Raw genomic sequence first — 27243 nt, 5'->3', positions numbered from 1 at the left:
GAGAGCAAGAGTTAGGTAGAGTGAGCGAGCGAGAGAGGGAGAGAGAGAGAGAGCAAGAGAATAAGAGTTAGGTAGAGTGAGCGAGCGAGGGAGAGAGTGAGAGAGCAAGAGAATAAGAGTTAGGTAGAGATAGCGAGCGAGAGAGGGAGAGAGAGAGAGAGCAAGAGAATAAGAGTTAGGGAGAGATAGCGAGCGAGAGAGGGAGAGAGAGAGAGAGCAAGAGAATAAGAGTTAGGTAGAGATAGCGAGCGAGAGAGGGAGAGAGAGAGAGAGCAAGAGAATAAGAGTTAGGTAGAGTGAGCGAGCGAGAGAGGGAGAGAGAGAGAGCAAGAGTTAGGTAGAGATAGCGAGCGAGAGAGGGAGAGAGAGAGAGAGCAAGAGTTAGGTAGAGTGAGCGAGCGAGAGAGGGAGAGAGAGAGAGAGCAAGAGAATAAGAGTTAGGTAGAGTGAGCGAGAGAGGGAGAGAGAGAGAGAGCAAGAGTTAGGTAGAGTGAGCGAGAGAGGGAGAGAGAGAGAGAGCAAGAGTTAGGTAGAGTGAGCGAGCGAGAGAGGGAGAGAGAGAGAGAGCAAGAGAATAAGAGTTAGGTAGAGTGAGCGAGCGAGGGAGAGAGCAAGAGAATAAGAGTTAGGTAGAGATAGCGAGCGAGAGAGGGAGAGAGAGAGAGAGCAAGAGAATAGGAGTTAGGTAGAGTGAGCGAGCGAGAGAGGGAGAGAGAGAGAGCAAGAGTTAGGTAGAGATAGCGAGCGAGAGAGGGAGAGAGAGAGAGAGCAAGAGTTAGGTAGAGTGAGCGAGCGAGAGAGGGAGAGAGAGAGAGAGCAAGAGAATAAGAGTTAGGTAGAGTGAGCGAGCGAGGGAGAGAGAGAGAGAGCAAGAGAATAAGAGTTAGGTAGAGTGAGCGAGCGAGAGAGGGAGAGAGAGAGAGAGCAAGAGTTAGGTAGAGTGAGCGAGCGAGAGAGGGAGAGAGAGAAAGAGCAAGAGAATAAGAGTTAGGTAGAGTGAGCGAGCGAGGGAGAGAGAGAGAGCAAGAGTTAGGTAGAGTGAGCGAGAGAGGGAGAGAGAGAGAGAGCAAGAGTTAGGTAGAGTGAGCGAGAGAGAGAGAGAGAGCAAGAGAATAAGAGTTAGGTAGAGTGAGCGAGCGAAAGAGAGAGAGAAAGAGAATAAGAGTTCGGTAGAGTGAGCGAGAGAGAGAGAGAGAGAGCAAGAGAATAAGAGTTAGGTAGAGTGAGCGAGCGAAAGAGAGAGAGAAAGAGAATAAGAGTTAGGTAGAGTGAGCGAGCGAGAGAGGGAGAGAGAGAGAGCAAGAGTTAGGTAGAGTGAGCGAGAGAGGGAGCGAGAGAGAGAGCAAGAGTTAGGTAGAGTGAGCGAGAGAGAGAGAGAGAGCAAGAGAATAAGAGTTAGGTAGAGTGAGCGAGCGAAAGAGAGAGAGAAAGAGAATAAGAGTTCGGTAGAGTGAGCGAGAGAGAGAGAGAGAGAGCAAGAGAATAAGAGTTAGGTAGAGTGAGCGAGCGAAAGAGAGAGAGAAAGAGAATAAGAGTTAGGTAGAGTGAGCGAGCGAGAGAGGGAGAGAGAGAGAGAGCAAGAGTTAGGTAGACTGAGCGAGCGAGAGAGGGAGAGAGAGAAAGAGCAAGAGAATAAGAGTTAGGTAGAGTGAGCGAGCGAGGGAGAGAGAGAGAGCAAGAGTTAGGTAGAGTGAGCGAGAGAGGGAGAGAGAGAGAGAGCAAGAGTTAGGTAGAGTGAGCGAGAGAGAGAGAGAGAGCAAGAGAATAAGAGTTAGGTAGAGTGAGCGAGCGAAAGAGAGAGAGAAAGAGAATAAGAGTTCGGTAGAGTGAGCGAGAGAGAGAGAGCAAGAGAATAAGAGTTAGGTAGAGTGAGCGAGCGAAAGAGGGAGAGAGAGAGAGCAAGAGTTAGGTAGAGTGAGCGAGCGAGAGAGGGAGAGAGAGAGAGCAAGAGTTAGGTAGAGTGAGCGAGAGGGAGAGAGAGAGAGAGCAAGAGTTAGGTAGAGTGAGCGAGCGAGAGAGGGAGAGAGAGAGAGAGCAAGAGAATAAGAGTTAGGTAGAGTGAGCGAGCGAGAGAGGGAGAGAGAGAGAGAGCAAGAGAATAAGAGTTAGGTAGAGTGAGCGAGCGAGGGAGAGAGTGAGAGAGCAAGAGAATAAGAGTTAGGTAGAGATAGCGAGCGAGAGAGGGAGAGAGAGAGAGAGCAAGAGAATAAGAGTTAGGGAGGGATAGCGAGCGAGAGAGGGAGAGAGAGAGAGAGCAAGAGAATAAGAGTTAGGTAGAGATAGCGAGCGAGAGAGGGAGAGAGAGAGAGAGCAAGAGAATAAGAGTTAGGTAGAGTGAGCGAGCGAGAGAGGGAGAGAGAGAGAGCAAGAGTTAGGTAGAGATAGCGAGCGAGAGAGGGAGAGAGAGAGAGAGCAAGAGTTAGGTAGAGTGAGCGAGCGAGAGAGGGAGAGAGAGAGAGAGCAAGAGAATAAGAGTTAGGTAGAGTGAGCGAGAGAGGGAGAGAGAGAGAGAGCAAGAGAATAAGAGTTAGGTAGAGTGAGCGAGAGAGGGAGAGAGAGAGAGAGCAAGAGTTAGGTAGAGTGAGCGAGAGAGGGAGAGAGAGAGAGAGCAAGAGTTAGGTAGAGTGAGCGAGCGAGAGAGGGAGAGAGAGAGAGAGCAAGAGAATAAGAGTTAGGTAGAGTGAGCGAGCGAGGGAGAGAGCAAGAGAATAAGAGTTAGGTAGAGATAGCGAGCGAGAGAGGGAGAGAGAGAGAGCAAGAGAATAAGAGTTAGGTAGAGATAGCGAGCGAGAGAGGGAGAGAGAGAGAGCAAGAGAATAGGAGTTAGGTAGAGTGAGCGAGCGAGAGAGGGAGAGAGAGAGAGCAAGAGTTAGGTAGAGATAGCGAGCGAGAGAGGGAGAGAGAGAGAGCAAGAGTTAGGTAGAGTGAGCGAGCGAGAGAGGGAGAGAGAGAGAGAGCAAGAGAATAAGAGTTAGGTAGAGTGAGCGAGAGAGGGAGAGAGACAGAGAGCAAGAGAATAAGAGTTAGGTAGAGTGAGCGAGAGAGGGAGAGAGAGAGAGAGCAAGAGTTAGGTAGAGTGAGCGAGAGAGGGAGAGAGAGAGAGAGCAAGAGTTAGGTAGAGTGAGCGAGCGAGAGAGGGAGAGAGAGAGAGAGCAAGAGAATAAGAGTTAGGTAGAGTGAGCGAGCGAGGGAGAGAGCAAGAGAATAAGAGTTAGGTAGAGATAGCGAGCGAGAGAGGGAGAGAGAGAGAGAGCAAGAGAATAGGAGTTAGGTAGAGTGAGCGAGCGAGAGAGGGAGAGAGAGAGAGCAAGAGTTAGGTAGAGATAGCGAGCGAGAGAGGGAGAGAGAGAGAGAGCAAGAGTTAGGTAGAGTGAGCGAGCGAGAGAGGGAGAGAGAGAGAGAGCAAGAGAATAAGAGTTAGGTAGAGTGAGCGAGCGAGGGAGAGAGAGAGAGCAAGAGTTAGGTAGAGTGAGCGAGAGAGGGAGAGAGAGAGAGAGCAAGAGTTAGGTAGAGTGAGCGAGAGAGAGAGAGAGAGCAAGAGAATAAGAGTTAGGTAGAGTGAGCGAGCGAAAGAGAGAGAGAAAGAGAATAAGAGTTCGGTAGAGTGAGCGAGAGAGAGAGAGAGAGAGCAAGAGAATAAGAGTTAGGTAGAGTGAGCGAGCGAAAGAGAGAGAGAAAGAGAATAAGAGTTAGGTAGAGTGAGCGAGCGAGAGAGGGAGAGAGAGAGAGAGCAAGAGTTAGGTAGAGTGAGCGAGCGAGAGAGGGAGAGAGAGAAAGAGCAAGAGAATAAGAGTTAGGTAGAGTGAGCGAGCGAGGGAGAGAGAGAGAGCAAGAGTTAGGTAGAGTGAGCGAGAGAGGGAGAGAGAGAGAGAGCAAGAGTTAGGTAGAGTGAGCGAGAGAGAGAGAGAGAGCAAGAGAATAAGAGTTAGGTAGAGTGAGCGAGCGAAAGAGAGAGAGAAAGAGAATAAGAGTTCGGTAGAGTGAGCGAGAGAGAGAGAGAGAGAGCAAGAGAATAAGAGTTAGGTAGAGTGAGCGAGCGAAAGAGAGAGAGAAAGAGAATAAGAGTTAGGTAGAGTGAGCGAGCGAGAGAGGGAGAGAGAGAGAGAGCAAGAGTTAGGTAGACTGAGCGAGCGAGAGAGGGAGAGAGAGAAAGAGCAAGAGAATAAGAGTTAGGTAGAGTGAGCGAGCGAGGGAGAGAGAGAGAGCAAGAGTTAGGTAGAGTGAGCGAGAGAGGGAGAGAGAGAGAGAGCAAGAGTTAGGTAGAGTGAGCGAGAGAGAGAGAGAGAGCAAGAGAATAAGAGTTAGGTAGAGTGAGCGAGCGAAAGAGAGAGAGAAAGAGAATAAGAGTTCGGTAGAGTGAGCGAGAGAGAGAGAGAGAGAGCAAGAGAATAAGAGTTAGGTAGAGTGAGCGAGCGAGAGAGGGAGAGAGAGAGAGAGCAAGAGTTAGGTAGACTGAGTGAGCGAGAGAGGGAGAGAGAGAGAGAGCAAGAGAATAAGAGTTAGGTAGAGTGAGCGAGCGAAAGAGGGAGAGAGAGAGAGCAAGAGTTAGGTAGAGTGAGCGAGCGAGAGAGGGAGAGAGAGAGAGCAAGAGTTAGGTAGAGTGAGCGAGAGGGAGAGAGAGAGAGAGCAAGAGTTAGGTAGAGTGAGCGAGCGAGAGAGGGAGAGAGAGAGAGAGCAAGAGAATAAGAGTTAGGTAGAGTGAGCGAGCGAGAGAGGGAGAGAGAGAGAGCAAGAGAATAAGAGTTAGGTAGAGTGAGCGAGCGAGGGAGAGAGTGAGAGAGCAAGAGAATAAGAGTTAGGTAGAGATAGCGAGCGAGAGAGGGAGAGAGAGAGAGAGCAAGAGAATAAGAGTTAGGGAGGGATAGCGAGCGAGAGAGGGAGAGAGAGAGAGAGCAAGAGAATAAGAGTTAGGTAGAGATAGCGAGCGAGAGAGGGAGAGAGAGAGAGAGCAAGAGAATAAGAGTTAGGTAGAGTGAGCGAGCGAGAGAGGGAGAGAGAGAGAGCAAGAGTTAGGTAGAGATAGCGAGCGAGAGAGGGAGAGAGAGAGAGAGCAAGAGTTAGGTAGAGTGAGCGAGCGAGAGAGGGAGAGAGAGAGAGAGCAAGAGAATAAGAGTTAGGTAGAGTGAGCGAGAGAGGGAGAGAGAGAGAGAGCAAGAGAATAAGAGTTAGGTAGAGTGAGCGAGAGAGGGAGAGAGAGAGAGAGCAAGAGTTAGGTAGAGTGAGCGAGAGAGGGAGAGAGAGAGAGAGCAAGAGTTAGGTAGAGTGAGCGAGCGAGAGAGGGAGAGAGAGAGAGAGCAAGAGAATAAGAGTTAGGTAGAGTGAGCGAGCGAGGGAGAGAGCAAGAGAATAAGAGTTAGGTAGAGATAGCGAGCGAGAGAGGGAGAGAGAGAGAGCAAGAGAATAAGAGTTAGGTAGAGATAGCGAGCGAGAGAGGGAGAGAGAGAGAGCAAGAGAATAGGAGTTAGGTAGAGTGAGCGAGCGAGAGAGGGAGAGAGAGAGAGCAAGAGTTAGGTAGAGATAGCGAGCGAGAGAGGGAGAGAGAGAGAGCAAGAGTTAGGTAGAGTGAGCGAGCGAGAGAGGGAGAGAAAGAGAGAGCAAGAGTTAGGTAGAGTGAGCGAGAGAGGGAGAGAAAGAGAGAGCAAGAGAATAAGAGTTAGGTAGAGTGAGCGAGCGAGAGAGGGAGAGAGAGAGAGCAAGAGTTAGGTAGAGTGAGCGAGCGAGAGAGGGAGAGAGAGAGAGAGCAAGAGTTAGGTAGAGTGAGCGAGCGAGAGAGGGAGAGAGAGAGAGAGCAAGAGTTAGGTAGAGATAGCGAGCGAGAGAGGGAGAGAGAGAGAGAGCAAGAGAATAGGAGTTAGGTAGAGTGAGCGAGCGAGAGAGGGAGAGAGAGAGAGCAAGAGTTAGGTAGAGATAGCGAGCGAGAGAGGGAGAGAGAGAGAGAGCAAGAGTTAGGTAGAGTGAGCGAGCGAGAGAGGGAGAGAGAGAGAGAGCAAGAGAATAAGAGTTAGGTAGAGTGAGCGAGCGAGGGAGAGAGAGAGAGCAAGAGTTAGGTAGAGTGAGCGAGAGAGGGAGAGAGAGAGAGAGCAAGAGTTAGGTAGAGTGAGCGAGAGAGAGAGAGAGAGCAAGAGAATAAGAGTTAGGTAGAGTGAGCGAGCGAAAGAGAGAGAGAAAGAGAATAAGAGTTCGGTAGAGTGAGCGAGAGAGAGAGAGAGAGCAAGAGAATAAGAGTTAGGTAGAGTGAGCGAGCGAAAGAGAGAGAGAAAGAGAATAAGAGTTAGGTAGAGTGAGCGAGCGAGAGAGGGAGAGAGAGAGAGAGCAAGAGTTAGGTAGAGTGAGCGAGCGAGAGAGGGAGAGAGAGAAAGAGCAAGAGAATAAGAGTTAGGTAGAGTGAGCGAGCGAGGGAGAGAGAGAGAGCAAGAGTTAGGTAGAGTGAGCGAGAGAGGGAGAGAGAGAGAGAGCAAGAGTTAGGTAGAGTGAGCGAGAGAGAGAGAGAGAGCAAGAGAATAAGAGTTAGGTAGAGTGAGCGAGCGAAAGAGAGAGAGAAAGAGAATAAGAGTTCGGTAGAGTGAGCGAGAGAGAGAGAGAGAGAGCAAGAGAATAAGAGTTAGGTAGAGTGAGCGAGCGAAAGAGAGAGAGAAAGAGAATAAGAGTTAGGTAGAGTGAGCGAGCGAGAGAGGGAGAGAGAGAGAGAGCAAGAGTTAGGTAGACTGAGCGAGCGAGAGAGGGAGAGAGAGAAAGAGCAAGAGAATAAGAGTTAGGTAGAGTGAGCGAGCGAGGGAGAGAGAGAGAGCAAGAGTTAGGTAGAGTGAGCGAGAGAGGGAGAGAGAGAGAGAGCAAGAGTTAGGTAGAGTGAGCGAGAGAGAGAGAGAGAGCAAGAGAATAAGAGTTAGGTAGAGTGAGCGAGCGAAAGAGAGAGAGAAAGAGAATAAGAGTTCGGTAGAGTGAGCGAGAGAGAGAGAGAGAGAGAGAGCAAGAGAATAAGAGTTAGGTAGAGTGAGCGAGCGAGAGAGGGAGAGAGAGAGAGAGCAAGAGTTAGGTAGACTGAGTGAGCGAGAGAGGGAGAGAGAGAGAGAGCAAGAGAATAAGAGTTAGGTAGAGTGAGCGAGCGAAAGAGGGAGAGAGAGAGAGCAAGAGTTAGGTAGAGTGAGCGAGCGAGAGAGGGAGAGAGAGAGAGCAAGAGTTAGGTAGAGTGAGCGAGAGGGAGAGAGAGAGAGAGCAAGAGTTAGGTAGAGTGAGCGAGAGGGAGAGAGAGAGAGAGCAAGAGTTAGGTAGAGTGAGCGAGCGAGAGAGGGAGAGAGAGAGAGAGCAAGAGAATAAGAGTTAGGTAGAGTGAGCGAGCGAGAGAGGGAGAGAGAGAGAGAGCAAGAGAATAAGAGTTAGGTAGAGTGAGCGAGCGAGGGAGAGAGTGAGAGAGCAAGAGAATAAGAGTTAGGTAGAGATAGCGAGCGAGAGAGGGAGAGAGAGAGAGAGCAAGAGAATAAGAGTTAGGGAGGGATAGCGAGCGAGAGAGGGAGAGAGAGAGAGAGCAAGAGAATAAGAGTTAGGTAGAGATAGCGAGCGAGAGAGGGAGAGAGAGAGAGAGCAAGAGAATAAGAGTTAGGTAGAGTGAGCGAGCGAGAGAGGGAGAGAGAGAGAGCAAGAGTTAGGTAGAGATAGCGAGCGAGAGAGGGAGAGAGAGAGAGAGCAAGAGTTAGGTAGAGTGAGCGAGCGAGAGAGGGAGAGAGAGAGAGAGCAAGAGAATAAGAGTTAGGTAGAGTGAGCGAGAGAGGGAGAGAGAGAGAGAGCAAGAGAATAAGAGTTAGGTAGAGTGAGCGAGAGAGGGAGAGAGAGAGAGAGCAAGAGTTAGGTAGAGTGAGCGAGAGAGGGAGAGAGAGAGAGAGCAAGAGTTAGGTAGAGTGAGCGAGCGAGAGAGGGAGAGAGAGAGAGAGCAAGAGAATAAGAGTTAGGTAGAGTGAGCGAGCGAGGGAGAGAGCAAGAGAATAAGAGTTAGGTAGAGATAGCGAGCGAGAGAGGGAGAGAGAGAGAGCAAGAGAATAAGAGTTAGGTAGAGATAGCGAGCGAGAGAGGGAGAGAGAGAGAGCAAGAGAATAGGAGTTAGGTAGAGTGAGCGAGCGAGAGAGGGAGAGAGAGAGAGCAAGAGTTAGGTAGAGATAGCGAGCGAGAGAGGGAGAGAGAGAGAGCAAGAGTTAGGTAGAGTGAGCGAGCGAGAGAGGGAGAGAAAGAGAGAGCAAGAGTTAGGTAGAGTGAGCGAGAGAGGGAGAGAAAGAGAGAGCAAGAGAATAAGAGTTAGGTAGAGTGAGCGAGCGAGAGAGGGAGAGAGAGAGAGCAAGAGTTAGGTAGAGTGAGCGAGCGAGAGAGGGAGAGAGAGAGAGAGCAAGAGTTAGGTAGAGTGAGCGAGCGAGAGAGGGAGAGAGAGAGAGAGCAAGAGTTAGATAGAGTGAGCGAGCGAGAGAGGGAGAGAGAGAGAGCAAAAGAATAAGAGTTAGGTAGAGTGAGCGAGCGAGAGAGGGAGAGAGAGCAAGAGAATAAGAGTTAGGTAGAGATAGCGAGCGAGAGAGGGAGAGAGAGAGAGCAAGAGTTAGGTAGAGATAGCGAGCGAGAGAGGGAGAGAGAGAGCAAGAGTTAGGTAGAGTGAGTGAGCGAGAGAGGGAGAGAGAGAGGGAGCAAGAGTTAGGTAGAGTGAGCGAACGAGAGAGGGAGAGAGAGAGAGAGCAAGAGAATAAGAGTTAGGTAGAGTGAGCGAGCGAGGGAGAGAGAGAGAGAGCAAGAGAATAAGAGTTAGGTAGACATAGCGAGCGAGAGAGGGAGAGAGAGAGAGAGCAAGAGAATAAGAGTTAGGTAGAGTGAGCGAGCGAGAGAGGGAGAGAGAGAGAGCAAGAGTTAGGTAGAGATAGCGAGCGAGAGAGGGAGAGAGAGAGAGAGCAAGAGTTAGGTAGAGTGAGCGAGCGAGAGAGGGAGAGAGAGAGAGAGCAAGAGAATAAGAGTTAGGTAGATTGAGCGAGCGAGAGAGGGAGAGAGAGAGAGAGCAAGAGTTAGGTAGAGTGAGCGAGCGAGAGAGGGAGAGAGAGAGAGCAAGAGTTAGGAAGAGTGAGCGAGCGAGAGAGGGAGAGAGAGAGAGCAAGAGAATAAGAGTTAGGTAGAGAGTGCGAGCGAGAGAGGGAGAGAGAGAGAGAGCAAGAGAATAAGAGTTAGGTAGAGATAGCGAGCGAGAGAGGGAGAGAGAGAGAGCAAGAGTTAGGTCGAGTGAGCGAGAGAGGGAGAGAGAGAGAGAGAGCAAGAGTTAGGTAGAGTGAGCGAGCGAGAGAGGGAGAGAGAGAGAGCAAGAGAATAAGAGTTAGGTAGAGTGAGCGAGCGAGAGAGGGAGAGAGAGAGAGAGCAAGAGTTAGGTAGAGTGAGCGAGCGAGAGAGGGAGAGAGAGAGAGCAAGAGTTAGGAAGAGTGAGCGAGCGAGAGAGGGAGAGAGAGAGAGAGCAAGAGAATAAGAGTTAGGTAGAGATAGCGAGCGAGAGAGGGAGAGAGAGAGAGAGCAAGAGTTAGGTCGAGTGAGCGAGAGAGGGAGAGAGAGAGAGAGAGCAAGAGTTAGGTAGAGCTAGCGAGCGAGAGAGGGAGAGAGAGAGAGCAAGAGTTAGGTAGAGTGAGCGAGCGAGAGAGAGAGAGAGAGCAAGAGTTAGGTAGAGCGAGCGAGAGAGGGAGAGAGAGAGAGAGCAAGAGAATAAGAGTTAGGTAGAGCGAGCGAGCGAGAGAGGGAGAGAGAGAGAGAGAGCAAGAGAATAAGAGTTAGGTAGAGTGAGCGAGCGAGGGAGAGAGAGAGAGAGCAAGAGAATAAGAGTGAGTTAGAGATAGCGAGAGAGAGAGAGAGAGCAAGAGAATAAGAGTTAGGTAGAGATAGCGAGCGAGAGAGGGAGAGAGAGAGAGAGCAAGAGAATAAGAGTTAGGTAGAGATAGCGAGCGAGAGAGGGAGAGAGAGAGAGAGCAAGAGAATAAGAGTTAGGTAGAGTGAGCGAGCGAGAGAGGGAGAGAGAGAGAGCAAGAGTTAGGTAGAGATAGCGAGCGAGAGAGGGAGAGAGAGAGAGAGCAAGAGTTAGGTAGAGTGAGCGAGCGAGAGAGGGAGAGAGAGAGAGAGCAAGAGAATAAGAGTTAGGTAGAGTGAGCGAGAGAGGGAGAGAGAGAGAGAGCAAGAGAATAAGAGTTAGGTAGAGTGAGCGAGAGAGGGAGAGAGAGAGAGAGCAAGAGTTAGGTAGAGTGAGCGAGAGAGGGAGAGAGAGAGAGAGCAAGAGTTAGGTAGAGTGAGCGAGCGAGAGAGGGAGAGAGAGAGAGAGCAAGAGAATAAGAGTTAGGTAGAGTGAGCGAGCGAGGGAGAGAGCAAGAGAATAAGAGTTAGGTAGAGATAGCGAGCGAGAGAGGGAGAGAGAGAGAGCAAGAGAATAAGAGTTAGGTAGAGATAGCGAGCGAGAGAGGGAGAGAGAGAGAGCAAGAGAATAGGAGTTAGGTAGAGTGAGCGAGCGAGAGAGGGAGAGAGAGAGAGCAAGAGTTAGGTAGAGATAGCGAGCGAGAGAGGGAGAGAGAGAGAGCAAGAGTTAGGTAGAGTGAGCGAGCGAGAGAGGGAGAGAAAGAGAGAGCAAGAGTTAGGTAGAGTGAGCGAGAGAGGGAGAGAAAGAGAGAGCAAGAGAATAAGAGTTAGGTAGAGTGAGCGAGCGAGAGAGGGAGAGAGAGAGAGCAAGAGTTAGGTAGAGTGAGCGAGCGAGAGAGGGAGAGAGAGAGAGAGCAAGAGTTAGGTAGAGTGAGCGAGCGAGAGAGGGAGAGAGAGAGAGAGCAAGAGTTAGATAGAGTGAGCGAGCGAGAGAGGGAGAGAGAGAGAGCAAAAGAATAAGAGTTAGGTAGAGTGAGCGAGCGAGAGAGGGAGAGAGAGCAAGAGAATAAGAGTTAGGTAGAGATAGCGAGCGAGAGAGGGAGAGAGAGAGAGCAAGAGTTAGGTAGAGTGAGCGAGCGAGAGAGGGAGAGAGAGAGCAAGAGTTAGGTAGAGTGAGTGAGCGAGAGAGGGAGAGAGAGAGGGAGCAAGAGTTAGGTAGAGTGAGCGAACGAGAGAGGGAGAGAGAGAGAGAGCAAGAGAATAAGAGTTAGGTAGAGTGAGCGAGCGAGGGAGAGAGAGAGAGAGCAAGAGAATAAGAGTTAGGTAGACATAGCGAGCGAGAGAGGGAGAGAGAGAGAGAGCAAGAGAATAAGAGTTAGGTAGAGTGAGCGAGCGAGAGAGGGAGAGAGAGAGAGCAAGAGTTAGGTAGAGATAGCGAGCGAGAGAGGGAGAGAGAGAGAGAGCAAGAGTTAGGTAGAGTGAGCGAGCGAGAGAGGGAGAGAGAGAGAGAGCAAGAGAATAAGAGTTAGGTAGAGTGAGCGAGCGAGAGAGGGAGAGAGAGAGAGAGCAAGAGTTAGGTAGAGTGAGCGAGCGAGAGAGGGAGAGAGAGAGAGCAAGAGTTAGGAAGAGTGAGCGAGCGAGAGAGGGAGAGAGAGAGAGCAAGAGAATAAGAGTTAGGTAGAGATTGCGAGCGAGAGAGGGAGAGAGAGAGAGAGCAAGAGAATAAGAGTTAGGTAGAGATAGCGAGCGAGAGAGGGAGAGAGAGAGAGCAAGAGTTAGGTCGAGTGAGCGAGAGAGGGAGAGAGAGAGAGAGAGCAAGAGTTAGGTAGAGTGAGCGAGCGAGAGAGGGAGAGAGAGAGAGCAAGAGAATAAGAGTTAGGTAGAGTGAGCGAGCGAGAGAGGGAGAGAGAGAGAGAGCAAGAGTTAGGTAGAGTGAGCGAGCGAGAGAGGGAGAGAGAGAGAGCAAGAGTTAGGAAGAGTGAGCGAGCGAGAGAGGGAGAGAGAGAGAGAGCAAGAGAATAAGAGTTAGGTAGAGATAGCGAGCGAGAGAGGGAGAGAGAGAGAGAGCAAGAGTTAGGTCGAGTGAGCGAGAGAGGGAGAGAGAGAGAGAGAGCAAGAGTTAGGTAGAGCTAGCGAGCGAGAGAGGGAGAGAGAGAGAGCAAGAGTTAGGTAGAGTGAGCGAGCGAGAGAGAGAGAGAGAGCAAGTGTTAGGTAGAGCGAGCGAGAGAGGGAGAGAGAGAGAGAGCAAGAGAATAAGAGTTAGGTAGAGCGAGCGAGCGAGAGAGGGAGAGAGAGAGAGAGAGCAAGAGAATAAGAGTTAGGTAGAGTGAGCGAGCGAGGGAGAGAGAGAGAGAGCAAGAGAATAAGAGTGAGTTAGAGATAGCGAGAGAGAGAGAGAGCAAGAGAATAAGAGTTAGGTAGAGATAGCGAGCGAGAGAGGGAGAGAGAGAGAGAGCAAGAGAATAAGAGTTAGGTAGAGATAGCGAGCGAGAGAGGGAGAGAGAGAGAGAGCAAGAGAATAAGAGTTAGGTAGAGATAGCGAGCAAGAGAGGGAGAGAGAGAGAGAGCAAGAGTTAGGTCGAGTGAGCGAGAGAGGGAGAGAGAGAGAGAGAGCAAGAGTTAGGTAGAGCTAGCGAGCGAGAGAGGGAGAGAGAGAGAGCAAGAGTTAGGTAGAGTGAGCGAGCGAGAGAGAGAGAGAGCAAGAGTTAGGTAGAGCGAGCGAGAGAGGGAGAGAGAGAGAGAGCAAGAGAATAAGAGTTAGGTAGAGCGAGCGAGCGAGAGAGGGAGAGAGAGAGAGAGAGCAAGAGAATAAGAGTTAGGTAGAGTGAGCGAGCGAGGGAGAGAGAGAGAGAGCAAGAGAATAAGAGTGAGTTAGAGATAGCGAGAGAGAGAGAGAGCAAGAGAATAAGAGTTAGGTAGAGATAGCGAGCGAGAGAGGGAGAGAGAGAGAGAGCAAGAGAATAAGAGTTAGGTAGAGATAGCGAGCGAGAGAGGGAGAGAGAGAGAGAGCAAGAGAATAAGAGTTAGGTAGAGTGAGCGAGCGAGAGAGAGAGATCATGGTTATTTGCTGTGGATTGAGGAATTTGTAGTGAGTCATGAAAAAACATGTTAGTTGTGGTCATCATGGTCTGCAGGGGGAAGTCAGTAGGTTGAATCAAGCACAGGTATTTGGAGAAGACTCCATACGTCAGCGCGCTGTAGCGGCCGGCTGGATCGTGTCATGTTCCCTACCTTGACACGGCTCATTCAGATCTCTCTGACCATTCCAGTGTCCAGCTGCACTGCTGAAAGGACATTCAGTGGGCTGAGACGGCTCCACACGTGGCTGAGGAGCACAATGGGTCAGGAAAGGCTTCACCATCTTGCCATTTTGTCAGTGGAGAGTGAGGAACTTTGCAAGTTAAGCCATAGCCAAGTGATTGACGACTTTGCGCAAATGAAGATGAGACGATACACCTTGCTTCCCAAAAAAGAATTCCTTCCTTCCTTACTCCTTCCTCACTTCCTTCCCTTCATTCACTATCTTAGAAAATGTTCTCATGCTCAAGAAAAATAACTACTGCAACAAAAAGAATGTTCAATAAATATTTCTTACTGCAACAAAAAGAATGTTCAATAAATATTTCTTAAAGATTCATTTCTCTTTAATTTTTGCTTTAATCAGTTATGGATTAAATTGCTTATGAAAGGCCTAATGTGTAAAAATCTATGCCTTTTTTCCATGTTATCATTCCTACACGACACACTCTAAATACATAGTCTCATAAGATCAAATCGTGACTTTACGGGATACTGAATTGTAATTTTCTTCTGCACTTTGCATGCTCTCATTAATTTTTGGTGCCCCAGGAGTGCCCCTGTACACTATTAGGTCTAGTGACGCCCCTGCTGTAGCCTGATAAGGAAGATGGTCCCACGTCATTTTTCGGGTCTTTGAACCATGCACGTGTGGTCAGTATTTCTGTGGTGTGTTTCTGTCAGACACAGTTTTGTTCGTGATTTGTGTTGTGTGGATTATAAATGACCACATCATCATGTATTTACAAAATAATGTACGTACACTTCGGAATAAACGTGAATCCGGATGACGTATATCCGGCACTTGCAGAGGTTTCCGCCCTCAACGTGTTTCCTTATGCTTAAATACTTAAAAATCGTTACTAAATGACTTATTCTTACTATTTTAACATTGACTCAGTGGAGGATTATGGACTTTATCAGTTGCTAAACAGACTGAACTATAGCGTTAACATTAAACTTTACGAAAACTGTTTCAGAGACTTCTCCATTTTATGAAGGTGCACAACAGAAAACAAGTGATACAGGATATTTCATTTGTTTTTGGTACCAATTAATGTAATTACTTGGTTTGTTCTCTTGGACAAGTTCCCCAACTGATTATATCGAATACATGTTGAGCATTATTGCAAACAACAGAAATATTCTTTGTCATATGAATGAAAAACTCTAAAAATAAAACAGCTGGTTGGGCTGGGGTTGGTCACGGGACCTGGGGCTCCCCGTATTCTGGGGGTTTCTGGGTGCCCTGGTGGCCTGGTCCTGACCTGCCTGCTATCCTGGACCGGGGCATGTTGTTCTGGTCCCCCACATCAGCTCCAGTCAGCTTCCCACAGCATCCAATGATAAACCGTAGCACACACATACACACACACATACACACAGCAGTGCACAACTGATACACAATCACACACTCAGACATTTATTTTAAATTATATTAAACCAAAAGGTAAATTTGCACTGGAAATCCTGCAACCAATGTTTTTCATTTTTTCTGTTGTTATTGTTGTTGCTGTTGTTTTTTTGCTATTGTTATTTCTGCCCCCCCCCCCCCCCCTTGTCTTCCCTATCCTGTCCCCATTCTCTCTCCTGTCCTCAGTCCGGTAGCTTCACCAATGAACCAACACCATTCTTACTAAAGTTAAACATAAAAGGTGATAGGAGGAGTTTATCAGGTTCCTCCTTTTCAGAGTAAAACTGCTTCAGTAGAACGAGGCACCAGGAACATGGATGCTGCTGAACAGGACAGGGAAAGGAAAAAAAGAAAGAAAACAGCTGAAATGTAACATCAATTTACTGAACTCATTTATCAGCAATGAATATCAAATATGAGTCTTTCAAAAATATAAGTGTTATTTACAACACAACCCTGTAACCTGTATACATAACCATGTTGTGTATACAGTATATAACCCATTTAAACATTCAGTTATTGACGTGTAACCTGTGACCGTATATAGCAGCAGCCTCAAACTATCCATCAATGATTAACTGGGATTCTGAGCTTCTGGATGCTAAAACAAATCTGAATATGAATAAAGACATTTCCAAATACATATTGGACAGCACAAACATAATATTACATGTATATTTAATATGAAAAAGCTCCTATTTACACATTGAACAAAGGCAAGAATGCTGCTGCATGATAATGCAGTTTCTGGTCATTATAAAGGTTCAGGAACAGCTTTAGTTTACACCAAATAAAACTTGGGTCACAAGAAAGAACCAAGATAAGACAAATGACTCAAAACAGCACTTGGTACATCTACAGACCGGTTCTGAATCCTAAATGAGGTCAGAGAAGTAGAATGTTCCTCCTTTTAGGTCTTTTTCACTTGGAACTTCAAGGTTCACGTTGTCTGGGTTGAAGTCAAGCCCACCGAGCGTGTTATATTTGTGGGTTGGCCTTTTCTGATATTGGTCTTGTTTGGGAAATACAGTGACGTAGTAACCCTCTAAAGTGTCATGTGCATTGGCTGAAGGCTGCACGGTTCTCTGGTTCCTTGAATAATTATCAGCATCACCAGTTAGAGTGGGTCCGGTGGGCCTGCTGTCCCTCATCTCAATATTAACTCCAGATGGGGAGAGTTCCTGTCCATAGTCATGTGACGCTTGAATGTCCAGAGTGGAACCTCTGGCTCTGGGAACATGACATACACCTGTGAAATCATCAACGTTGAGATCTGAACGGTGGAAGTCAATGTGATCGCCTAAATCCGCCTCCATCAGTGGGAAGCTGGACCTGACTTTAGTCCTCAGTGAGCCTCGGGCAGCATGATGAAACTGGACATCTCCGTCTATGTCCAGTGGAGGCATTTTCCTATTTAACCCTGTCAAATCCGATCTCCGATTCAAAGGCGTTTTGAACCTGAGTGAAGGGTCATCAGTGTCAAGATCTGGATTTCGGAGGCCCACTTTTGGCCTGCCAATGTCAACATTTGGAGCACTAACACTTGGACCTGTGACATCTCCCATCAGCAATGGTGGCTTCATATTTAGTTTTGAATTTGGCAGAGAGATGTCCATATTTTTTGGCCTCAGAGATGCACCAAAGTAAAGATCAGACCCATTAAGATCAGGGCTTCCTAACTGGGGCAGCTTGACAGAGGGCAGTTTAAATTTCTTGTTTGACAAATCAAGGTCAGTGTCTGGACCTCTCAGTGTCGGTGCATTTAGAACAGGGCCATGTAAGTCTCCATTTATGTCAATATCAGGCCCTTTTGGCATCTTTATATTTGGCTTTTTTATCTTTGCATCAAGAGTGTCAACATCAAACTTGGGAGCTTTAAGGTCCATTTTAGGTAAGCCTAGTTTGGGGGTATCAAACATGCCTTTCTTCTTTGGTGATTTGAGATTCAAATCTGGGCCATCTAACTTTGGACCAGAAAATCCCACCTCAGGCATTTCCAAATGTGGCCTTTTATATTTTCCTGACGGACTTCCAAAATTAACATCTGGTATTTCAAAGCCAGTTTTGGGCCCTTTGAGGTTCATGTTTGGAGCATTGACATCAATGTCTGGGACATCTAAATTCCCATCAGTCTCAGGTACTTTTAGACTTGGGAGATTAAATTTAGGCATTTTCAGTTTGGGCATTTTCATCCTTTCAGGAGAGCTAATGTCTAATTTAGGAGCATCAATTCCACTCTTTATCCTTTGTGCTTTCAGACTTAAATCTGGAGACTTCAGGTCTGCATTTATATCCATATTTGGGCCTTTTGGCAATGTACCTGAAAAATTAAATTTAGGCATTTTCAAATTGCCTGAGGGAGCCTTAACATCCCAGTCTGGAGCCTTTGGTTTTCCCAATGCTGGCATTTTCAGATTACCTGATGGCATGTCTAAATTGAGCTTTGGTGCATTGCAGTCCAGTTTGGGACCTTTCAGGTCAAGCTTAGGCATGTTCAGATCTGGTGCATTTATTCCACCACTGAGCTTGGGGATATTTATGTCAGGGGGTTTGAGATCCAAGTTAGGGCCATCTAATTTTGGACCAGAAAGCCCTAAATCAGGCAGGTTCAAGTTTGGCTTCTTCAACTTTCCAGATAGACCACCAAAACCTCCACTTGGCATTCCTAATTCAGCATTTGGAACTTTGAGGTCAATATTCGGTGCATTTACATCCATATCTGGACCATCTAAGCTTCCATCAATATCAGGTCCTTTCAGACTTGGAAGATTGAATTTTGGCATCTTTAGTTTGGGCATTTTAAATTTTGCCTTGGGTGAACCAATGTGGACATCTGGAGTGTTCACATCTAACTTGGGAGCCCTCAGGTCCATGTTTGGTAGGTCAAATTCTGGGGTCTTGATTCCACCCTGTATCTTTGGAGTTGTCAGACTCAAGTCTGGGGCATGAAGCTCTGGCATGTTGACATTTGGTACATTGTAGTCCAGTTTGGGACCTTTCAGGTCAAGCTTAGGCATGTTCAGATCTGGTGCATTTATTCCACCACTGAGCTTGGGGATATTTATGTCCGGGGGTTTGAGATCCAAGTTAGGGCCATCTAATTTTGGACCAGAAAGCCCTAAATCAGGCAGGTTCAAGTTTGGCTTCTTCAACTTTCCAGATAGACCACCAAAACCTCCACTTGGCATTCCTAATTCAGCATTTGGAACTTTGAGGTCAATATTCGGTGCATTTACATCCATATCTGGACCATCTAAGCTTCCATCAATATCAGGTCCTTTCAGACTTGGAAGATTGAATTTTGGCATCTTTAGTTTGGGCATTTTAAATTTTGCCTTGGGTGAACCAATGTGGACATCTGGAGTGTTCACATCTAACTTGGGAGCCCTCAGGTCCATATTTGGTAGGTCAAATTCTGGGGTCTTGATTCCACCCTGTATCTTTGGAGTTGTCAGACTCAAGTCTGGGGCATGAAGCTCTGGCATGTTGACATTTGGTACATTGTAGTCCAGTTTGGGACCTTTCAGGTCAAGCTTAGGCATGTTCAGATCTGGTGCATTTATTCCACCACTGAGCTTGGGGATATTTATGTCCGGGGGTTTGAGATCCAAGTTAGGGCCATCTAATTTTGGACCAGAAAGCCCTAAATCAGGCAGGTTCAAGTTTGGCTTCTTCAACTTTCCAGATAGACCACCAAAACCTCCACTTGGCATTCCTAATTCAGCATTTGGAACTTTGAGGTCAATATTCGGTGCATTTACATCCATATCTGGACCATCTAAGCTTCCATCAATATCAGGTCCTTTCAGACTTGGAAGATTGAATTTTGGCATCTTTAGTTTGGGCATTTTAAATTTTGCTTTTGGTGAACCAAAACTGATGTTTGGAGTATTCATGTCTAAATTTGGGCCTTTACGGTCCATGTTACGCAGGTTAAAGTTAGGGGCATTGAAGCCCCCCTTTATATCCGGAGCTTTAAGGTCCAAATTTGGGAGGTCCAAGTCAGGAGTATCGATGCCCCCCTTTATCTTTGGAGATTTAAGGTCCATGTTTGGCAGGTTAAAGTCAGGAGCACCAATGCCCCCCTTTATCTTTGGAGATTTAACTTTCATCTTTGTCAGGTTTAAGTCAGGAGTATCGATGCCCCCCTTTATCTTTGGAGCCTTAAGGTTCATGTTTGGCAGGTCCAAGTCAGGGGTATCAATGCCTCCCTTTATCTTTGGAGCTTTAAGGTCCACATTTGGCAGGTCCAAGTCAGGGGTATCAATGCCTCCCTTTATCTTTGGAGCTTTAAGGTTCATGTTTGGCAGGTCCAAGTCAGGTGTCCCAATTCCCCCTTTTATTTTTGGAGCTTTAAGGTTCACATTTGGCAGGTCCAAGTCAGGTGTCCCAATTCCCCCTTTTATTTTTGGAGCTTTAAGGTCCACATTTGGCAGGTCCAAGTCAGGAGTATCAATGCCCCCCTTTATCTTTGGAGCTTTAACTTCCATCTTTGGCAGGTTAAAGTCAGGAGTATCGATGCCCCCCTTTATCTTTGGAGCCTTAAGGTTCACGTTTGGCAGGTTAAAGTCAGGAGTATCGATGCCCCCCTTTATCTTTGGAGCTTTAAAGTCCACGTTTGGCAGGTCCAAGTCAGGTGTCCCAATTCTCCCTTTTATCTTTGGAGCTTTGAGGTCCATGTTTTGCAGCTTTAAGTCAGGAGTATCTATGCCCCCCTTTATCTTTGGAGCTTTAAAGTTCATGTTTGGCAGGTCCAAGTTAGGGGTACCTTTCAGTTTTTGCCCTGACAGTCCAAAATTGGGCACTTCAAAACTTGGCATCTTCAATTTCCCTGATGGACTTCCAATGTGTGCATCGGGTATTTCAAGGTTTGACTTTGGTTCTTTAATATCTAATGAAGGCTCATTCTTGTCAAATTCTGGGTTTGACAAATTCACATCAAGACCACTTGTTAGGTCTGGTGTCCTTAGAGATCCATCTTTTTCTGTATGTGGTCTTTTCGGACCTGATAGGTCCCAACTAGGTTCTTCCATCTTTCTTAATGTGAATTTTCCTTTGGGGGAACCAATTTTTGAATCTGGAAAGTTCAGGTCTAAATTTGATCCTGTGAAATCCATGTTTGGTAGACTCAACTCAGGAGCATCTATGCCCTTTATCTGGGGGGTATTCAAGGTTCCTCTCTTGATATCCTCTTTTTTCTTTGGTAATGTGCCAAAGAGTTTAACTTTTGGCAATTTAAACTTGCCAGAGGGACCATCAGTATCAATGTCCAAACCACCTGATGGCATATTAACATCCACATGGGGGGTATTATGCTTAATACCTTCAAGATCAAGATCCAAGCCAGCGTTCTTCATCTCATAGTCAGGACCTTTAATGTTATGCCCAGAGAGCCCAAAGCTTGGCATTTTGATTTTTCCAGATGGACTTGAAATACCCAGGCCAGCCGAGGGTACATTTAAGTCAAATTTTGGGTCTGGAATTCCAGTGTTAAGCTTTGGTGCTGCCAAAGTCCCATCTACTCCATCACAATGTCCATTAATATTTGGAACTTGAATTTCTGGCAAATCAAATTTGGGCATTGTAAACTTAGGGGCTTTGTATTTTCCAGATGGGCTTTTAATACCAACTGATGGAGTGTTATTGGCTAATTTTGCTCCTTTTAAGTCAGCTTTGGATATGTTTATATCAGGTGACACACCTTTTATATTTGATGTTGTGGGACTAAAGTTAGGGGTTCTAACATCACTCCTGCCTGAGAGCCCAAACGTCGGCATTTTAAAGTTACTAGATGGGGTATCTACATCCAAGTCTCGAACTTTGAGATCAGTTTTGGGTTTTCCCATAGGCATGTCGATGCCTGGGCCATCAAGTTGTGAAACTTTAACCCCAGATGTGTCCAGGCCAAAGTCAGGAGACAGTCTTGCCAGCTTCAACGTAGGCGATTGTATGTAACTGGAAGGATCATCCAGGTTTAGATCAGGGTTTTTCTGTTGCTTGGAACACTTGAGACCAATTTGACCCGAGGGAACATCTGCACCATCAATATTAAGAGTCCTAACTTCATATTTTGGGCCACTTAAGACAGGATCAGAGAGCCCAAAATCTGGCAGTCTGAATTTCGGCATTGTGAATTCTTTGTTCATTCCTCCCATGTCCACCCCTTGAACACTGGTGTCAAATGATGAAGCCCTGACATTTTCTTTGTTAAGATTCATCCCTGTGTCATCTAATCCTTGTAAGTCTACAATCATTTGCGGAGATTTGAGACTTCCAGTATTTTCCACTCCACTGGGAGGTCTTTCAAGATTTGGCACTGTCAAGTCAACTGACGGCCTGTCAGTGTTTGGCAGTTGTCTACTGGAAGAGGTGATGACATCTGGACCCTCTGGTAATACCCCAGGCAGATGGAAGTCAGGATTTGTAGTTTCAACATTAAGTCTTGGTATCTGAATTCTGTTGCCCAACTTAACATCAACACCATTGAGAGCTGAACCATTTAAGCCAAGACCCAATGGTGGAAGGTTCAGATTAGTCCCCTCAGTTAATTCTCCAGCTACTGAATATGTGGTATCACTAGACTGTGAATAACCATTAAAGTCTCTTTCAGGTCGCTTTGTTTTGAGAAGTCCAAAGTCCACTCCAAGCCGGGGCAAGCCTGTGTCATGTTTTAGGCTGACCTTGGATGAGCGAGGTAGGGTATGCTCAGACGTTACCTTCCTGTTCTCCAAGCTTCTCTCATCATCGTCCCTCATGAACTTCTTGATTTTGGCATCGTAGAGTTTGCAGTAGGAATTATTCAGTATCTAAAAATACAAGCCAAAATTCAGTGACTGAAATGTTCCTTGAGGATGAATCTGGGATCAACCAATGTTTCTGAAGGGTTACTGCCATTGTAATCCACAGGGACATGAAAACCTTCACTTACTCAAATTTGACTTGATATTTGCTATGTACTAACCGTTTCAGGGTTCTTGGCACATTGGTCCAGATTTCCAACACTCTTGCCCAAGTTTTTCTTTGTGAGCACACTGACTTTTGCATCAAATGGCTCCATCAGCTCCAGGACCTTTGACACCTCCTGTTTTGAGAGTTGATCAAAATGGATGGTTGCCCCCATGATTTCATCCCCTGAAAAACAAAAATCCAACATAAATCCTGTTGGGATGCTCTCATGGAGGAAAGTGTTCTGTCGGGCTCCACAGAGGCCTTGGACTCCACTGCTGCATTGTCAGACGGCCAACTCAATCTGGTCCACTGAGTCCAATAATCACATTAAATTCAGATGAATCAGTAAAATAAATCTCACTGATTAGTTCAATGCTCTCTGAGAGCTTTTAAATCCACACCATGTCACATTCACAGCCCAGAGCAGCCAGAAAAACACTGACACTGCTTCATGTGTGTCGTGAGAGAAGTTTCCACAATTCTGTGCACTTGATTTACACACCACCAAGACTACTCTCATGTAGGACTAACAAAGTATTATCTTCTTTTATAAATGTAGATTCATTCTTTCCCTGCAATTGACAAGATTTTATGTTCTCATTGTCATGTGGTAGAGGGTGCTACTGCGCACCCTGTGACTGAGAACTACACTTTTACGTCACAAAACAAGCGGAGGAGGACAGATGGAGGATCCGCCCGCCTCTTGAGGTTAGCGGCGCTGCACCAGGTCCCATGGGTCAGTCTGAGCGTCAGGAGGAGGCTGGATTCTCTGGTGGTGCCAGGACCTGGACCAGGACTCTTTTTCAGTTTTTATAGTTTATAATCAAACATATGAAAGAGTTTTATCACAGAGAAGACAAGTTTTTTCATAACAACCCTCATTTAAGTGTTGATTAAAAAAAGAATGCATGAACTTAAAAGGAAACCCTTTGGGTTGGGTTTGTTTGTTTGCTTGTTTTAACAATGAGGCTTTGTTCTGTCTCTTAAAATGTGCAGTTTGTCATAATCGTAGCACAAAATACACTCTGGGGCCTTGGAATTGTAGTGAAAAGTGAAGGTGAGTAAAGAGTTAACGCATCCCATCCAAGCTCCTGTGTCTAAAATCACAAACTGAAACAAATGGCTTTTTATTCATTGATCAGGAATAAATAGTGGAACCACGTTTAGTAGCTTTTGTGAGTTGATCATGGAAATGTTCTTGACGTGTTTACGCCATCTCATATCGATCGCTGACCTGCAACAGAATCAAATCAAAATCGGATCACGAGACAACTTCAGATCTCAGAAGAATCATTAGCATTAAAGCCCTTTAGCTCTGCATTCAAACACTCCTGATTTGTTGTCAAAAGCATAAATTGAGCCAAAGGTGCAAATGATTTCCTTGAATGTAAAACTGACATTCTCGAGTGAAAAAAATACATTGAAAATCTTGAGGTTATGCTGGTCACACACCTTCTCTGAGTCCCCGATCAGCTGACACACTGTGGTTGATGCTGGAGATGATCACTGCCCCCTGCTCCGACTGCTCCAGGGTCAGCGCCTCCGAGAGGCTCCGCCCCCTGCGGTGGGACATCTGCAAGGGTTTAAAACAGAAACCTCTTGAATGGAATATGCAACTGAAATCTCATAGGATGTTTAACAATTTAACAGGGAACTAAAAGAGCTGTTTGAACGTTGGATACCATGATTCCTGAGTCTGTGTCACAGAGGCATGAAGAAACCTGCAGGAGAAAATCACACGTTTACACCGGACAGTACAAGTGCATGCAGTACATACAGTACCAGTCAGACTGTGGGCATGTCTGTCTTGAGAAAGGCTTTCGAGATTTCTAATTTTTCACATTTTATGATGCTGCATGTAATAATAATAATAATAATAATAATCATCATCATCATCATCATCATCCCACAACCACACAGAGCCTCCCGGGTCAGATAAATCAATAAATCTGTGTGTGATTGTGTGTCATTGGAATCGATGAACCTGCACATGAACGCACCGCCTGGCAGACCTTCACTGACAGACAAGTCGTACTTCGTCAACTGAAGCTCCATGTTTATGAAGCCTTAAATTTAATTCGATGGAATCGACCCAGGGTGAAAAGGTTGGCCTGCCCACTCCAGGTCGGGGGGAGGTCCTGCCTCAGGTGGAGGAGTTTAAGTGTCCCGGGGTCTTGTTCATGAGTGAGGGTAGGATGGAGCGGGAGATTGACAGGTGGATGGGGGGGTGGGCGGCGTCCACAGTGATGGGGGTGCTAAACCAGTCCATTGTGGTGAAGAGGGAGCTCAGCCAAAAGGTGAGGCTCTCGATTTACCTGTCAATCTAGGTTCCAACCCTCACCTGTGGTCATGAGCTCTGGGTAATGACTGAAAGAACAAGATCCTGAATACAAGCGGCTGAAATGAGTTTCCTCCTCAGGGAGGCTGGGCTCTCCCTTAGAGACAGGGTGAGGAGCTCAGTCCTTCAGGAGGGACTCAGAGTAGAGCTGCTGCTCCTCCAGGTAGAGGAGTCAGTGGAGGTGGTTCAGGCATCTGGAGAGGACGCCTCCCTCAGGAGGTGTTCAGGTATGTCTGACCAGGAGGAGGCCTCAGGGCCGACCCAGGACCCGCCGGAGGGATTATACCTCTCAGCTGGCCTGGGAACGCCTCGGGATTCCCCCGGAAGAGCTGGTGGACGTGACTGGGAGAGGACAGTCTGGGCTTTGCCCAGACCAACCGGATAAGCAGAGAACAACGAGATGAGACGAGAATCAGCACATTCCTAGAGCTGAGATTGTTAATGGAGAGGTCCCAGGTCCTCAGCTAGGGGGCGTCGGTTTCCCACAGGTGAACAAGAGACTCGGGAGGGGAGCAGGTGCAGCTCTCTGGTATGAGACTTTGGCCTCACTGAGAGGGAAAACCTGGAACAGGTTTATCAAGAGTGCTGCAAACAAGTGTTCTGTTGTTGGGCGTTCCCTTTTTGGTGAGTACACAAAGCCAAGGCAACCAAACCCACCACTTTCACTTTCCAGAGAGATACGACTCATATGTGATGTTACAGTACTCGCAATATCACATTACAATCACTGCATTGTTCCATTTTAATGTGACATTTACTCAGAAATGAACTCAGAAGTGATAAGAAACCAACTTCATATTTCAAAAAGCTGCAAAAGATTTTGGTCAACTGGATCTGTCAGGTTCCAAGAGCAGGGATGCAGTGATATCAGCAGTTCATTGTTGTCAAGCTAATAGCAACATTTACTGACGTCAATACGATCCGTGAATTTGAAAACATAACATTTTCTTCATCCCATCGATCCTATTGACCAGGGGTCGGTGCTGCTGTGGTTCAAGTCCTACGTCCTAGGTAGATCCTTCAGAGCGTCATGGCGGGGAGAAGTGTCCGAATCAAATGACTTATCAACAGGAGCACCCCAGGGGTCGGTGCTCGGCCCCCTACTCTTCTCTTTATTCACCACCTCACTCGGTGCTATAATCTGTTCACGTGGCTTCTCCTGCCACTGCTATGCTGACCACACTCAGCTCTTCCTGTCTCCTCCACCTGAAGACACGTCTGTCTCAGCTCAGATATCAGCAGGTCTGGCTGATGTCTCCTCATGGATGAAGGAAGGCCACCTTCTACTAAATCTGTCCAAAACTGAGCTCCTTGTCCTCCCAGCGTGTCCCTATGTTCAACCACAGATCAGCGTTCCGCTCGATTCACATCAACTCGTGCTCACAAACTCTGCCAGGAATCTGGTGTCATGATTGATGACCAGCTGACCTTTAAGGTTCACGTGGCCTCGTTGCTCGGTCTTGTCGATACGCCCTCTAAGACACCAGGAGGATCAGACCCCACCTGACACAATGAGCCACACAGCTTCTGGTGCAGGCCCTTGTGATGTCATCATTGACCACTGCTGCTTTCTCCTAGCAGGCCTCCCTGGTGGACCTTAAAACCTCTGCAGACGATCCAGAAACAGCAGCTCGTCTGGTCTTTAACTCGCCCAAAACTGGACGTCACCCCGCTGTGAACGTCTCTTCCCTCTCGCCACTACGCTCCGCCTTTGAGGGTCAGCTGGTGCTCCCAGCCCAGCCTGGCTCTGAGTCTCCAGCCTGGCTCTTCTCCTCTGTTGCTCCCTCATGGTGGAATGAACTTCCCAACTCCATGCGACCCTCAGAGCCCCTCCCTGCTTTAAGAGCCGTTTGAAGGCTCAACTGTTCTCTCAGAGAGAGAACAAAAGCTTCTGCTGAATGAGACTGTAGAATTGTAGGCACGTTCACTGGATTGTCTCCTCCAGCAACTGGACCAACACTTTTATGTCAAAAATTACCAACGTTGGCTGATTCTGGTATGAATGCTGCTCTGCTGCACATCATTAAAAGACATTGTTTTGATGTTTACAAATGTTTTATACCACATTAATTGAAAAATATCATCCAGACGTCAAGGAGTTCCTCAGCTGTCACTTTTTAAGTCCAAAAACTGAGACTTTCCTTGTTCAGTTTAACCAACATCTTGCAGCCAACGACATCCGAGCAAACGAAGCCTCTCAAGAAGTTACACATTGAACATTTTTACAGCTAAAACAAAGTGCACATGCTTATCAGTTGGTCAAGTGAAGACGTTCCGTCACAAGAGACCAAAGAAGGGTTGATCTAGAACCAGAACTTCTCTCTGTCTCTTCCTTCAGTACAAACGCAGGATTTATGGTTCCTGATCGTCAACAGTGAACTAACAGTGAAATCAAGCATTAAAATAAAATCAGAACAGATTTGTTTCTGTCTCTAGGAGCATCAAATAATGAGATCTCAAACGAGCAGCACCTGAACCCTGGGACCAGGCTCACCTGGGACCCTGCCAGAGGGGTCGACTGACCTGGAGTTGATTCCTCACAGTTCTCAGTCCAATCTGGTTCTCTTGAAACTGAAGAACATCAGTCAGGTGGACCAATACTCAACCTGAAGCAGACAAACCAGTTCTACCTGCAGCGTCCCGCCTCTGCAACACACACACACACACACACACACACACACACACACACACACACACACACACACACACACACACACACACACACACTGCTGCAGCTGTCTTCCTGTAACTGAAGTGAAGGCAATAAAAAACCCTCCTCAGGGTTCACTTGACCTGAGGCTGCATGCCCCCCCCCCCCCCCACACACACACACACACACTAGTCCTCACTCAGGACCCCAACTGCCGCCCTCACAATGATTTTGTGCTTTCAGCGTCTCGATGATCTTCTGTCCTCATGCTACCTCAGCTGGTCAACACGTTAGCAGCAGACGCGGCGTCCCACCGACTGGTGGTCTGAGGGTTCAGTCGCAGGCTGGTTTATACTTCAATCAGCAGCATCATGGCTTTCTAGAAATACGGTTCAACCGTCTTCTAAGAGGCTCCTCATCCTTCCCAGATGCTGTTTACGAAGGATTGAGATTTTTTAGACAAGAACTTCAACAAATGCTCTTAGATTAGATTGGCATGGATATGGAGGAAAGATTTCGATTTCTTTGTCTCATAATTTTACACACTGGCAATAGGAATACAATGAGAGGCCACACAAACGCACGAGTACAACTGTGTGAATGCTAAAATACCTTTAGTCAAAAAGAAAAAAACTGAAAAATGGTGCAAGTTTCCTTCAAGGTTGGAGAGAAAATGTCGACTCTCAGGAGTGAAAACGAAGCAAACGCTCCAGGTGACGGGAGGCACGTGGGAAAAATGCTGAGCTGAGG

The 27243-nt window shown here is 47.1% G+C and overlaps 1 protein-coding gene across 3 annotated transcripts; it reads right to left on the bottom strand.

The window, feature by feature from the left end:
- Positions 1–14910: 14910 nt before the first annotated feature.
- LOC147258081 (uncharacterized) lies at positions 14911–27197 on the bottom strand. Of its 3 annotated transcripts, none has more exons than XM_086212439.1 (5): positions 27106–27197; positions 23188–23226; positions 22958–23078; positions 21519–21688; positions 14911–21363 (listed from the first exon to the last, which is right to left on the bottom strand). In XM_086212439.1, the coding sequence occupies exons 2-5, from the start codon at positions 23188–23190 to the stop codon at positions 15433–15435; spliced, it is 6225 nt and encodes a 2074-aa protein (XP_086068565.1). In that variant the 5' UTR covers positions 23191–23226; positions 27106–27197; the 3' UTR covers positions 14911–15432. The 3 variants fall into 3 exon arrangements, with proteins under 3 accessions (XP_086068565.1, XP_086068564.1, XP_086068563.1); XM_086212438.1 differs by lacking the exon at positions 27106–27197 and adding an exon at positions 26338–26489; XM_086212437.1 differs by lacking the exon at positions 27106–27197 and adding an exon at positions 26367–26489.
- Between the last annotated feature and the right edge of the window lie 46 nt (positions 27198–27243).

The sequence above is a fragment of the Aulostomus chinensis genome, chromosome 8, assembly GCF_037954235.1.
Source record: "Aulostomus chinensis isolate RoL2024-O1b breed Wild chromosome 8, RoL_Achi_v1.0, whole genome shotgun sequence".
NCBI classification, from domain to species: Eukaryota; Metazoa; Chordata; class Actinopteri; order Syngnathiformes; family Aulostomidae; genus Aulostomus; species Aulostomus chinensis.
This window is presented reverse-complemented; position numbering and strand designations above follow the sequence as displayed.

Coding starts and splice junctions, on each gene's coding strand:
- LOC147258081 (XM_086212439.1), bottom strand. Junction 21,689..22,957: donor TGATCGGGGACTCAGAGAAG/GTGTGTGACCAG, acceptor TTTGTTTTTCAG/GGGATGAAATCATGGGGGCA. Junction 21,364..21,518: donor GTGCCAAGAACCCTGAAACG/GTTAGTACATAG, acceptor TTGTATTTTTAG/ATACTGAATAATTCCTACTG.